General features: G+C 42.9%; 1 protein-coding gene across 1 annotated transcript in view; it reads right to left on the reverse strand.

Annotated features, from left to right (window-relative positions):
• The window catches only part of LOC137430982 (integrin alpha-6), a 446,593-nt gene that overhangs the window by 13,084 nt on the left and 418,146 nt on the right, over positions 1 to 15,363 (reverse strand). Inside the window, exons 22-24 of the mRNA XM_078781278.1 lie at positions 10,727 to 10,840; positions 4,849 to 4,956; positions 286 to 411 (exon numbers count right to left, since the gene is read on the reverse strand). Of these exons, the coding sequence (XP_078637404.1) occupies positions 286 to 411; positions 4,849 to 4,956; positions 10,727 to 10,840 (348 nt within the window). The remainder of the gene's footprint in view (positions 1 to 285; positions 412 to 4,848; positions 4,957 to 10,726; positions 10,841 to 15,363) is intronic.

Consider the following 15,363-nt stretch of genomic DNA (forward strand, 5'->3'; position numbering starts at 1 on the left):
ATAAAAGGGCTTTTCAGCATGTAAAAGGGCCCTTCCTGGGTTAGTTAACTGCGTGGTTAAGTCTTGTGAATACATTATAGGTAGTTTATAGACCTACCCTTCCAGGAACTACTACCGTATCTTTAACAGGTATAAACAATATTCGGGGCCAGTGCCATTCTATGAATGGCATCCCTTGAACATCAATCCACAGGACTAACAGGCCAGCATCTACTTGTCATTACAAACAACAAACTACCGCTCTGCCTTTGACTCGTTACAGAAATTACTACTTTGAACACCCACCTTCCATAAGAGGAGGATAAGGAGAGCCAGCATGAGGATACCAGCCAGCACTGCCAGCAATATGATCCACCATTGTATACTCTGGTATGGCTGGATTAACATCTCAGGAGACACCATGAGACGAACCTGAATGACACACAGAGTCCGTTTGGTCCATGAAAGGTACAACACACACATTTTGGTCCGTGAAAAGCACAAACACAGTCCATCAAATAACTCGAACTCCACTCAGTGGAGCGCATACTTCCACAGTGGGTGGCCGCTGCTGAGCCCTATCTTCCAATGGTAAAAAAATCCTTTAAAAAATTCCTGGATCCGGAATAATATCCTGAGCTTCACCAAAAACTAATAAATTCTTCCTTATCCCAACGGCAATCATCCCACCAACTTTCATCCAAATCCGTTCAGAACTTTTCCAGATATCTTGTTCACAAACACACGAACACACACACGGATGGACACGATCGAATGCATTACTCCCTGGCGGGAGTAAAGATTCCTTCACTGTTCTGCTCCCAAAAAACAACATGATACAGGTATGCCACACCGACTATTGCCTCATATGGATCCTAACCGATATTTCATATGGATCATAACCGATATTTCATATGGATCCTAACCGATATTTCATATGGATCCTAACCGATATTTCATATAGATCCGAACCGATATTTCATATAGATCCGAACCGATATTTCATATGGATCTTAACCGATATTTCATATAGATCCGAACCGATATTTCATATGGATCCTAACCGATATTTCATACGGATCCTAACCGATATTTCATATGGATCCTAACCGATATTTCATATGGATCCTAACCGATATTTCATATGGATCCTAACCGATATTTCATATGGATCCTAACCGATATGTCATGTGGATCCTAACCGATATTTCATATGGATCCTAACCGATATTTCATATGGATCCTAACCGATATTTCATATGGATCCTAACCGATATTTCATATGGATCCTAACCGATATTTTATATGGATCCTAACCGATATTTCATATGGATCCTAACCGATATTTCATATAGATCCGAACCGATATTTCATATGGATCCTAACCGATATTTCATATAGATCCGAACCGATATTTCATATGGATCCTAACCGATATTTCATATGGATCCGAACCGATATTTCATATGGATCCGAACCGATATTTCATATGGATCCTAACCGATATTTCATATGGATCCTAACCGATATTTCATATGGATCCGAACCGATATTTCATATGGATCCTAACCAATATTTCATATGGATCCTAACCGATATGTCATGTGGATCCTAACCGATATTTCATATGGATCCTAACCGATATTTCATATGGATCCTAACCGATATTTCATATGGATCCTAACCGATATTTCATATGGATCCTAACCGATATTTCATATGGATGCTAACCGATATTTCATATGGATCCGAACCGATATTTCATATGGATCCTAACCGATATTTCATATGGATCCTAACCGATATTTAATATGGATCCTAACCGATATTTCATATGGATCCTAACCGATATTTCATATGCATCCCAACCGATATTTCATATGGATCCCAACCGATATTTTATATGGATCCTAACCTATATTTCAACACACGTTTAATGTGCTATTAAAGATGAACAGTAGATTAGGAAACACACATTTAATGTGCTATTAAAGATGAACAGTGCATTAGGAAACACACATTTAATGTGCTATTTAAGATGAACAGTGCATTAGGAAACACACATTTAATGTGCTATTAAAGATGAACAGTAGATTAGGAAACACACATTTAACGTGCTATTAAAGATGAACAGTAGATTAGGAAACACATTCAATGTGCTATTAAAGATTAACAGTAGATTAGGAAACACACATTTAACGTGCTATTAAAGATGAACAGTGCATTAGGAAACACATTTAACGTGCTATTTAAGATGAACAGTGCATTAGGAAACACACATTTAACGTGCTACTTAAGATGAACAGTGCATTCGGAAACACACATTTAATGTGATATTAAAGATGAACAGTGCATTAGGAAACACACATTTAATGTGCTATTAAAGATGAACAGTGCATTAGGAAACACACGTTTAACATGCTATTAAAGATGAACAGTGCATTAGGAAACACACGTTTAACGTGCTATTAAAGATGAACAGTGCATTGGGAAACACACGTTTAATGTGCTATTAAAGTTGAACAGTGCATTGGGAAACACGTTTAATGTTCTATTAAAGATGAACAGTGCATTAGGAAACACACATTTAATGTGCTATTAAAGATGAACAGTGCATTGGGAACCACACATTTAACGTGCTATTAAAGATGAACAGTGCATTAGGAAACACACATTTAACGTGCTATTAAAGATGAACAGTGCCTTGGGAAACACACATTTATCGTGGTATTAATGATGAACAGTGCATTAGGAAACATATGTTTAACGTGCTATTAAAGATGAACAGTGCATTGGGAAACACACATTTAAAGTGCTATTAATGATGAACAGCGCCTTGGGAAACATACATTTAACGTGCTATTAAAGATGAACAGTGCATTGCGAAACACACATTTAATGTGCTATTGAAGATGAACAGTGCATTAGGAAACACACATTTAAAGTGCTATTAAAGATGAACAGTGCATTGGGAAACACACATTCAATGTGCTATTAAAGATGAACAGTGCATTAGGAAACACACATTTAAAGTGCTATTAAAGATGAACAGTGCATTAGGAAACACACATTTAACGTGCTATTAAAGATGAACAGTGAATTAGGAAACACACATTTAATGTGCTATTAAAGATGAACAGTGCATTAGGAAACACACATTTAACGTGCTATTTAAGATGAACCGTGCATTAGGAAACACACATTTAACGTGCTATTAAAGATGAGTGCATTAGGAAACACACATTTAACGTGCTATTAAAGATGAACAGTGCATTGAGAAACACACATTTAATGTGCTATTGAAGATGCACAGTGCATTAGGAAACACACATTTAAAGTGCTATTAAAGATGAACAGTGCATTGGGAAACACACATTCAATGTGCTATTAAAGATGAACAGTGCATTAGGAAACACACATTTAAAGTGCTATTAAAGATGAACAGTGCATTAGGAAACACACATTTAACGTGCTATTAAAGATGAACAGTGAATTAGGAAACACATTTAATGTGCTATTAAAGATGAACAGTGCATTAGGAAACACACATTTAACGTGCTATTTAAGATGAACCGTGCATTAGGAAACACACATTTAACGTGCTATTAAAGATGAAGAGTGCATTAGGAAACACACATTTAATGTGCTACTAAAGATGAATAGTGCATGAGGAAACACACGTTTAATGTGCTATTAAAGATGAACAGTGCATTCGGGAACACACATTCAATGTGCTATTAAAGATGAACAGTGCATTGGGAAACACACATTTAACGTGCTATTAAAGATGAACAGTGCATTGGGAAACACACATTTAATGTGCTATTAAAGACGAACAGTGCATTGGGAAACACACATTTAACGAGCTATTAAATATTAACAGTGCATGAGGAAACACACATTTAATGAGCTATTAAAGATGTACAGTGCATTAGGAAACACACATTTAATGTGCTATTAAAGATGAACAGCGCCTTGCTAAACACACGTTTACAGGACTGGGGATTTCAGATCTCATCGATAACCGTTTTTCGATTCCGTGATTTAAGTTTATGGGAACTGATGGGAAACGTACTTTCGGTTCCATGTTTTTGCTATCACGTTACCGACACGCTGTCTGTGTAATGAGTAGCACATACTTTGCAGCGAAGCAATGTGACCAAGCCTTCCCCAGCGCAATCCGCTTCAAAATCGTCGCTGAATGACCATTTTCGTAATGTTTTTAAGGCGACATTTTGGGGTTTTTTTGCTTAGCAACGGATGCCATTTTGAAAAGGAAGTCTGTGATTTAGACCAATGCGCATGAACGTCAAAGCGGAAGTCATATCGAGAACCTGAATGTGGGGAACTGCATGCTATCTGCTTTGCCGGCCTAATTTTGTTGAAAATAAAACTCAACTTCTAAAATAGTTTGCTGCAAATCACATCTTCAAATCACATCAAATCACATCACATCACATCACAAATGCAATCACATCAAATACTACATCTTTTGCCTTACACTGCCATTCGATCGTCTTAGTGATTTCTCAATTGGGTAAGCGTGGCACGATTGACAACCGCTCGAATCGGGTTTAGTACCTGCTAACGGCCCGGATCGCGGCTCGCTTTGCTCGGCGTGTCCACTAACGCCGTGGTTCGGGTGGGGTTATCTTCCTTGCTTCACGGCCGGTGTTAGTACTTAGGTAATAGGACTAATTCGACCAACAACCCTATTTAACACCGACCGGAAGGAACGTGATAGCCCCGGGATCGCGTCGGCCAGTAAAAGGACAAAGGGATTAATCCCCCCTTGATAAGGGGAAGGCTGACGTTTGGAGAACCGCAACAGTATATTCCCATCACGATCCAAGTGTGCAGAAGGCTTACCAAGTATCCATGAAGTTTGGCATTTTTCATGACGATGTTTGCACCTTGAGTTGTTATTCCAACCTTTGCCCTTGTGATGACTTCCATCTCGGGTAAATTGTCGAATTCCTGTGGAGAAGAGGACACCATGTCAGGTCAAATGAATGCAATCTCAGGTCAGGGAATTTCTGGTGGAGGAGTGTTATGGTTCTTATTTACTAGTGGGTCATTTGGGCATGCCCCATATAAGTAGGCCTATACAAGCATGGGGGAGTGTGTGTGTGTGTGTGTGTGGGGGGGGGGGGGGGTGTGGGGGGTTTGGGGGGTGGGGTAGGGGCATAGGATTAATTAGTGCAAATCAATCTTTTAATTAGATTTTTTGGGAATGAAGTGGCCTCACTAAATAATTATGATTTTAACATTATTACCCTCACCAAAGAAGAGGGTATTGTATTTGGGTCTATTGGTTTGTTTGTCTGTTTGTCTGCTTGTCCGTTTAGAGTGCGAGTATGTGTATTAATTACATTAGACCCTTTAGAACCCTAAGACCTTTTATACCCAGAAGATGCCCCAAGACCTTTTAGACCGCGAAGACCCCTAAGCCGTTTTTTGTTTTTTTTTGTATACAGGATCGAGGCTCGTGAAAGAGGTAACATTTATCACACAAAAAAATCAAACAGACACACAAAGTATATAATAAGGGGAGTGGTAGACAAGATGAGGAGAGAAGTGGAAGCACACAAACACAACATTTGAGAGCAGGAACATCGGGAGATCTGTGGGAGGGAGAGGGCTTGGGGGGGAAAACGAGAGGGCTTGGAAAACGATGGGAGGACAGGGACAGCAACAAGCTTTCGGGTTTCGAACCCGAAACTTTATAACCCTCAAGACCCTTAAAAACACTAACCCCCTTTAACACCCCCAAAGACTTATAAGCCCCCGAAGGCCCCCCAAGACACTTAAGACCATGCTGACTTTATATGCTCTGTTAAACCCTATAGACGCTCAAGACCTATAGACCCCATTACACCCTTTAGAACCCTCAGACCTTAAATACCCTTTAGATTGTCCTCGTCCCTTTAGAACCCCAAATACTCTTAGACTCCTTTCTACCATTTAGACCCTCACACCTTTCAGACCGTTTAATACCCTGTAAACCCCTTTGACCTTTCGACCGCTTCAGCCAATTCTGATCATTTAGACCTGGGGTGGGGAACCTCCGGCCTCCGGGCCGTATACAGCCCGCGAGACCGTTTGATCCGGCCCGCGAGGCAATTCACCTATCTATAAAAAAAAAAGTTTTTTTTTTTTTTTTTTGTCTACAAGATCGAGGCTCGTGAAAGAGCGAACATTAATCACACAGAAAGACAAACCGACACATAAAACATATAACATCGGGAGCAGTAGACAAGATGGGGAGAGGGGGAAGGACACAAACACAACATTTGAGAGCAGGGACCGAGAGACATGGAGACATCGAGAGATCTGTGAGAGGGAAAGGGCGTTGGGGGGGGGGGGCATGGGAAAGGGGGGCATGGGAAGGGGGGTGGGAGAGGTATAAAACATATGGACAATGCCAAGACTTCCAGGAAAGAAGTTGGAATTTCAAACAAGGTGGATCTGGGGTGAATTAGCGGGGGTAGAAAAGATCAAGGTTTTGGATGGGGGAAGATAAGAGATGGTGGTGAACAGCTGTTTTAAAGACCTGGAGGGAGGATTGGGATTGAAGGGAGTGAGGGAGTTTGTTCCAGAGGCGGGGGAAAAGAGGAATGAAAGAGTGAAGGTGAGCAGAGAGCCGAGATTTCGGCAGTTTAACCATCAGAGGGTGGCTGGCAGATCTTGTGCGACCTGTAGGAATATTTGGGGGACAGAGCACAGAGAGAGCTGGGGGTGTAAGGCCGGAGAGGAGTCGGAAGAAGACAGAAAGACCACCTACCTGCCTGCGGTGAGTGAGTGAAAGGCCCTCAGAGATAGCTTCATCGCGGGAGATTCCAATAATTCTGAAAGCTTTGGTTTCAACAGCGTGAAGCCGAGCTAGGTAGGGGAGAACAGTATTCCATTGAGCTGCGGATGAAAGCCTTGTATGTGGTGAGGAGCTCAGGTGTGCCGAGGAAGGACTTCGCACGACGGAGGATGCCCAGTCGGCGACTGGCTTTGGAGGCCAGCTTGGAAATGTGGTTTTCCCAAGAAAGATCATGGCAGATAGTGAGACCCAAAAGCTTGAGCGACAGAACTTCTTGGAGAGGATTGTTGAGAAAGTAGATGGGAGGGTTGTCCAGTCGATCTTTTCGGAGAGACATAGTAAGAGTGTGAGATTTGTCCTCCCTTTGCTCGAGTTCTACAAACTGTATGTACGTGCTGAGGATTTTCCCATTCTGAGGAGACGTGCACTGAAGTTTGCATCACTGTTTGGGACGACCTACAGCTGTGAGCAGTTCTTTTCAAAACTGACTCTTGCAAAGACTCGGTTTCGCTCATGACTGACTGACCCAAACCTGCAAAACCAGCTGCGAGTAGCATCATCATCACTACCACCTGACACCAAACGCCTCGCCAAAGAGAAACAGTTCCAGCCATCGCATTAGGTGAGTCCGATATATGTATTCAATAATTTAGCATGGCCCTCGAAGGATGTTCTAAAAATCGAAATGGCCCTCGACAGGAAAAAGTTTCCCCACCCCTGATTAGACCTTAGATTATACCCTTTCCAGTAAAGTGTAAAGGGAAGCGTTGCCGTAGAGTACAACAAGAAGGTGAGGGCCAGGTATGACAACTTAGCGAAGAAGCGAAAGGTTTGGAAGAGGAGTGGAAGAAGTACAGAAAGGCATTTATGGGAATTGCAGAAATGTTTTGTGGAAGGACGTCAGGAAAGCGTGCATTTTTAAGGGATATAAAGCAGGTATGGTGGACAGAGGAAGAAGCGAAGGCAGTTGGTGAAAATAAGGTTTGGTTTGGAAAAGGATAGAGGGAGGCAGCCGGATGTGGGTTACCTGTATGGGCAGAAGAAGAAAGCAACAAGGTGAGGAATGATATGGAAGAGGAGTACAAACAAGTACAACAAGTTGGAACAGGATGGGGGGAGGAAGATGATCTTTGAATTGGCTCGTGACAGGGATGAGGGTAGGAAGGACATGAAATGGGGGGGGGGGGGGGGGAGGGGGAGGTTGGGAAGGAGATTTCAAAGAGCTGTTGAACCAGGAAGGAAGCAACGGAGAGCTGGAGCTATCGAGTTATGTGGAGGGGAAAGTGGAGGTGGTGAAGATCACGGAAGAGGAAGTGCAGACGGCATTGAAGAGGATGAAAAAGGGAAGGGTGCCAGGCATTGATGAGGTGCGCACAGAGATGGTAATTGCAGCCGGAGAAGTTGGAGTCAGGTGGACGAAGAGGTTGTTCAATGTATGTATGAGAGAGGGTTCAGTTCCGGAGGATTGGAGGACAGCGTTAATTGTGCAGATATGGAAGAGGAAGGGGGATGTTCAACATGTGGGGAAGAACAGGGGAATTACACTCTTTAGTCATGTCAGGAAGGTGCTGGAGAGGGTTCAGTTCCGGAGGATTGGAGGACAGGGTTAATTGTGCCGATATGGAAGAGGAAGGGGGATGTTCAACATGTGGGGAAGAACAGGGGCATTACACTCTTTAGTCATGTCAGGAAGGTGCTGGAGAGGAAGGTGCTTAATGACTTACTGCATAATTCCCGTGTTTCCATCTCGTGACTGGGTTTAAGGATTCACTCCATAAACCCCAAGCGTTCCCCTCTCGTGACCAGGTTTAATGATTTACTGCATAATCCCCGTGTTTCCATCTCGTGACGGGGTTTAAGGATTCACGCTAGAAACCCCAAGCGTTTCAATCTCGTGCCCGGGTTAAAGGATTCACTGCATAATCCCCGTGTTTCCATCTCGTGACGGGATTTAAGGATTCACTCCATAAACCCCAGGCGTTAACCTCTTGTGACGGGGTTTAAGAATTCACTCCATAAACCACAAGCGTTTCCCTCTCATGACCGGGTTTAAGGATTCACTTTTTAAACCCAAGTGTTTCCATCTCGTGACTGGGTTGGACAACGAGGCCCAGATCATGATTTGTTGAGGATTGTGATGTCATTCAAAAGGAATGTGGAAATGACATGTTTTACCTCTTTTTCAGGTCATGATTGAACTAGAGCAATGCGACTGTCGCCAATATGCCGCCGCATAGTCCCACAACGGGTAGATGCCCTCGGTCACTGTCCTAAAAATAAACAAGTTTGATTTAAATCCCTTCAGCTGTTTTCAAGTATCACATTTTCATGAGCCATGACAGGTTTCACATCGATCGGTGAAGCGGTTTCAGAGAAGGGATTTTTTAATTATCGGCTTTCAAGCTAATATGGCTGCCATACCACGTCACATATGACCTTTAAAATGTACACTCTGCATCTGTATGTGTCAGGGATCACGTTTATGAAGTTTCTTATTGATCGGATGGAGTTCGTTTTTCTATCAAAGATGGCTGCCAAACCACATGACCTACATACGACATCATCATTTTCAAACTATGTGCAACAATGGTGTAAGATGATATTTGTAAAATTTATCATCGATAGGGTAAGCGGTTTCAGATATAGTAATTTAATATTTTCCTTCAATCCAATATGGCTGCCATACCATGTGACCAATGATGTTTTCATGACAATCTTTTAATCGCCATACCTCGTCAATGTAAAGTTTCAAGTCAATTGATTTGGTGGTTTTGAGGAGATGTTTTTTGTAAGTTTTAGGTTAAATCCAATATGGCTGCCAAACCATGTGACCTTATGATGTCATAAATTTAATATTTCAATACAAATGCGTCATAGATCATGTGCATGCAATTTCAGATTTTTAGGATAAGGAATTCGATTAAAACATTTTTGGCTGGTATACCACTTCATCTATGATGGAATCATCATCATGCTTTTGTTCCACATTGTGAGTACTTGACAATGTGGCAAGTTTCAAATTTTTCCATTCAGCGGTTTCCGAGAAATATATTTTTATTATCTGCGTTTAATTCAAGATGGCTGCCATACCACGTGACCTATGACGTCACAATTACAATAAAAACATTCTGCATGGGTGTCACTCCTATCCTGAAAGTTTCGTCTCAATCAGACATGTGGTTGCTGAGAAAGAAGAGGTTTAGCCCGTACGGACGGACGGACGGACAACCCCAAAACATAATGCCTCTGGCCACCTTCTTAGGTGGAGACATAAAAAATGGAAATGGATTTGAGTGGCCATGTTTAATTGGTGAAGGAAAACGAACAGTTTAACAATTGAGAATTTTTACAATTGATCATGATCAAATATTCACTTTGTATCTTATTTGAAAAATGCTCCAATCACTGAATTTCCCAGTAATTTTTCTGACGGTGGCCATGACCTTTTTATGATTGGCCAAAGACAATTTATGTGACGTCACACTTGTTTCACAGTCCATCGTTGCCAATTCCCCAAAAGTAATATTTATCTTGCTTTGTGAATCACTTGATTGTTCTCTCAACACCTGCATTCTTATTCAGATCATTTTTTGTTGTGATCAGATCAGGTGTTTTTGTTTCAAGGGGAGGGAAACTGGAGCAGTACTTGGACGGCTTATGAATAGCACTTGGCTAGATGTCGGAGGGACGAGAATACAATGTGGTTGGAGCAGAATGTGGGAGAGGGGCAGGGGCAATGGGAAAACAATGACTCACAAAGCATGAGCAATGCACTCAAGACATTCAGAAAACGTCTCCAGGGGCACTTTGGTAGGGCAACTGTTCAATTTTCATGACATGTAAACAGGAGTTTGTGATTGATTGTGACACATCTCGGGGATGCGGTGACACTGAGCCATGGAGAATGAATGACGATTAGTTGTGAAGGAATTGAACCTCCAGGAAGGTGGAGTCCCAGAGACGTGCACGCAGGAGCACGGAGGCTGATTGGTCCATTCCAGTCAAGGAGCACTGCAAGGTCCAACACCGTGCTGTCCCTTTCAAGCAGTCCTAGTCACAGAGGCAGTGATGACAGTATGATGCATCATTATTCATCACTCTATATATATATATATAGGAATCCCATGGGCATGGACGTGTGTGACATTTGGACATCTTCATTTAGATGCTGCTTCAGTTTTACAAAATGGTTATATTACTGGTAATTTATCAGATCCACAAAATGATGTAATCCTCACAGTGTATTTACTTCTGATAACATGTGAATGCATGTACATGCACATGGGAAATACAGTTTGAAATGTGAAATTACACCTCATGTAAAATGTGACTTCAAGAGCTCAAATCATCTCCCTCCCCACCCCAATTACTCCCACATCATGCACACTGCACAGGGGAGAGGATCACACATCAGGGAGAGGATCACACACGAGGGAGAGGATCACACACAGGGGAGAGGATCACACACAGGGGAGAGGATCACACACAGGGGAGAGGATCACACACAGGGGAGTGGATCACACACAGGGGAGTGGATCACACACAGGGGAGTGGATCACACACGGGGGAGTGGATCACACACAGGGGAGAGGATCACACACCAGGGAGATAACACCTTCCACCACCTCACCAACCTAAGGGTATATATATATGTGTCTGTCCTGTGTTCTCCTGTGTTGTCACTGAACTACTCCCTCAAACTTTTGTGAAATCGAACCAAACTTCTAGTATGCACCTATCTCTCCCATCGGTATGTCCTAAGGGTATTTTTTTTTTGAAAAAATTTGCGGTTGCGGTTTGTGTGGTTGCGATTTGTGTTGCGGTTTTGAGAACCCACACTTGTAAATATAACATCATTAAAAGTTAAAGGTTGCACCCCATAGATAGGCCACATGCAACACGTAGGTCACCTTAGGACGGTATTTATTTCTTAGTATGTGTTTAGATAAGCCCCCATGTCCAGTAGTTGCATCTGCGTTGTGTCAAACAAATAAGAGTAGGCCCCTTTTGCTCATTTTGGCAGCCTCCCTCCAAGCGACGCCATTAAGCGCTCTCCAGTCTGTGCCCCATCGGCCCTCCCAGTTTGTTACGCTCCTTGGCCAGCAGCCTTCGCTGCCCTTGGGCTTCTGCTCGAACCAGCCCAAAAGCCACGAGGTGAGGCCCAAAAAGGGGGCGGAGCGCAAGGATGGAGGTGCGGCCATGTGAAGCAGCCATCAAGGCGGAGCCGGTAAGACCACACCAGCCAATCAGGGCTAAGGTGAGATCGCCTGACAGGGCGTGGTTGGGGCTTCCAGAGCGTTCGCTGGCTTGGCTTATAAAAGCGCGGACACAAAGCCCTCATAAGGACTGACTGGGTGAGCTCGCATGAAAAGGACTGGCCAGAAGAACTTCGTGGTATAAGTACGAGAGGGAGAGACGCGTGGTGGTAACCAGCTTACAAAGGACGAGCGCGCGTCACGCATTGCCAAGAACTTCAGCGTGCAGAAGGACATTGGGGAAGGGGCGCTTGGAGCGATCAGAGTAATACCGGGAGCACGTGTAAAGGTGCCGGTACACTTATTACGTACGCGGCTAAGCGTGCAATAACCGCTAGCTTACCGACCTTTCCCCATCATGATAATTGTCCGCTCGCGCCTACGCTACACGGAGAGCTGCCTGCCGTCCACCATCGTCTGCTGGAACGAGTCGAGGACCGGGACGAGCTGTGGATGCCATCGCCGGACCTTCCACCCTACCTTCTACATCCCCGCGTGAGACTGCGTCTGAGACCGAGTCTGAGAGCGAACGGGCCCGAGTCCAAGGGATAAGTAAGACTGTTATTAAGGCTGCCCTGTGTACCTGCTTCTTCCTCTTCCTTGTACATTCTTTCTTTTCCTCTTCTTTGTACATTGTAATAAATTCCTTGTTCTTCCTGGTTTTCCTCTTAATTCGATCGTCCTAGTCTTTTCTCAATTGGGTAAGCGTGGCACGATCCCAACCGCTATAATCGGGTTAGTCATTGTTAACAGCCCGAATCGCGGCTCGCTTCGCTCGGCGTGTCCACTAACGCCGTGGTTCGGGCGGGAGTTATTTCCTTGCTTCACGGTCGATGTTAGTAATTAGGTAATAGGACTAAATTCGACCAACAACCCTATTTAACACCGACCGGAAGGAACGTGATAACTTCGGGATCGCGTCGGCCAGTAAAAGGGACAAGGGGGTTAACCGCCTCTTGATAAGGGGAGAGCCGACGTCGGAGATCCGCAACAATATTACATATATATATATATATATATATATATATATATATATATATATATATATATATATATATATATATATATATATTATATATAATATATATATAATATATATATATCTGTGCAGCGTCTGTCCTGTGTTGTCACTGAACTACTTTCTCAAACTTTTGTGAAATCGTACCAAACTTCTGGTATGCACATATCTCTCCCGTCGGTATGTCCTAAGGGTATTTAAAAAAAAAAAAAATTCCAATTAGTATTTTATTTTTTTGGGGAATTTTTTGGGAAATTTTTTTTTTTCAACTTCAATTGTTTATAAAATGTGAAATCACGTATATTACAAATACATTTGTGCAAAATAATTGTTTGAATTATGATTGGTTTAAACCATGACAAAACGGCAACTCGGGTGCAGTCATCTATATAAGGGTGTCTCAAAATACATGGAACCCATGTCACTGCTAATAATTCTGCCAATATTAATGTTCTTGTTCTTTTTTTTTTACAGATTTGAAGAGAGGAGACCATAACAACTAATAATAATTATCAATCAAAATGCCTTCGACAAAGGAGGAAAAAATATTTTGCGTCACTACTTATTTGGAGACGAAATCATTCGAAACGGTGCAAGCAAAATTTCGCAGGAAGTTCAACTTCAACAACTATCCCCAGAAAAACCAAATTTATCATTGGGCACACAAATTTCAAGCCACTGGATCAGTAAACAACCTCAACAAGAAGGCAGAAAGGCAGAAATAAGAAGTTTTCTGCCTCAAGAAGGCAGAAACACCCAGTTCTCGCAGGAAGCTGACTGCAAGATCTGACAATGTGAATGCGGTGAGACATTCTGTCGGAAGGAGCCCGAAAAGTCCATCCGAAGACGTAGCCAAGAGCTGGGTCTTTCACGTGCGTCAGTGCAAAGAATCTTGATCAAGGATCTTCAGCTGTACCCATACAAGATCCAGATCAAGCATAAACTCACACCAGCTGACATGGCAAAACGTGTTGTGATGTGCCGGTGGTTCGAGAACAAGATCGAAGAGGATCCTGACTTTCTTGATGATGTTTGGTTCAGGTGACGAAGCACACTTCTTGCTCTGTGGGCATGTCAATAGCAAGAACAATGTGTTCTGGGGCACACAAGCCCCAGACGAGGTGCTTCAGACGACCTTGCACTCTGTGAAATGCACGGCCTGGGTGGCCATCTCAAAACATGGCATAATCGGCCCGTTTTGGTTTGAAGACGCAGACGAGGAGGCAGTCACTGTCACAAAGGAGCGTTACATTGTGGTGCTCAACAAGTTCTGGAGGGGACTTTGGAGACGTCGTGGCGTGAATCGAGATGTGCAATGGTTCCAACAAGATAGGGGAAACTCCACATACAGCCAACATCACGATGGAGTGGCTGGACCACCGATTCCCTGATCGGCTGATCAGCAGGCGCCGCAAACCCGAGTGGTCTCCGCATTCACCCGATCTGATCCCCCCAGATTTTTATCTCTGGGGGTTCTTGAAGGACCACGTGTATAAGAATCGTCCTCAATCCATTTCTGAACTGAAAGTGGCCATCACCCAGAAGATTCGTGCCATCAGGAAGGAAGAGTGTGTCAGGGTGATTGACAACTTCGCTCGTCGGCTTCAAGTGTGTCTAAGGCGCAAAGCGGTCATTTGGAACATGTGCTCTAATAAATGTATCCTTTGAGCTAGAGACCTCAAATCTTCAGTTTTTTAATTGTTATCATATCAGCTTCCAGGAAATGTAATCTTTTTTGGTGTTTCTTGTCTGAGTAATAAATTATTATCATGTTAATGGGTTCCATCTATTTTGAGACACCCTTCTACACATCTGGGCAGTGTTTGTGTTGTCACTTACCGACTCTCTCAAACTTTTGTTTCCATGGTTGTGAAGTGTTTTTAATAACATTGTGGTGGTTTTGAATCACGTGGTGGTGAGGTATTTTGAATTATGTGGTGGTGAGGTATTTATAATTACGTGGTGGTGGGGCGTTTTGAATTAGTTGGTGATGAGGTGTTTTTAAATGACGTGGTGGTGAGGTGTTTTGAATTATGTGGTGGTGAGGTATTTATAATTACGTGGTGGTGAGGCGTTTTAAATTAGTTGGTGATGAGGTGTTTTTAAATGACGTGGTGGTGAAGTGTTTTTAATTTCGTGGCTGTGAGGTGTTTTATTAACTGTTTTATGGCTGTGAGGTCTTTTTATCACGTGTTTTATGGCTGTGAGGTGTTTTAAATTACTTGGTGGTGCGGTGTTTTAAATTAGTTGGTGATGAGGTGTTTTAAATGACGTGGTGGTGAAGTGTTTTTAATTTCGTG

The sequence above is a fragment of the Myxine glutinosa genome, chromosome 7 (assembly GCF_964187855.1).
Source record: "Myxine glutinosa chromosome 7, kmMyxGlut1.1, whole genome shotgun sequence".
Lineage (NCBI taxonomy): Eukaryota > Metazoa > Chordata > Myxini > Myxiniformes > Myxinidae > Myxine > Myxine glutinosa.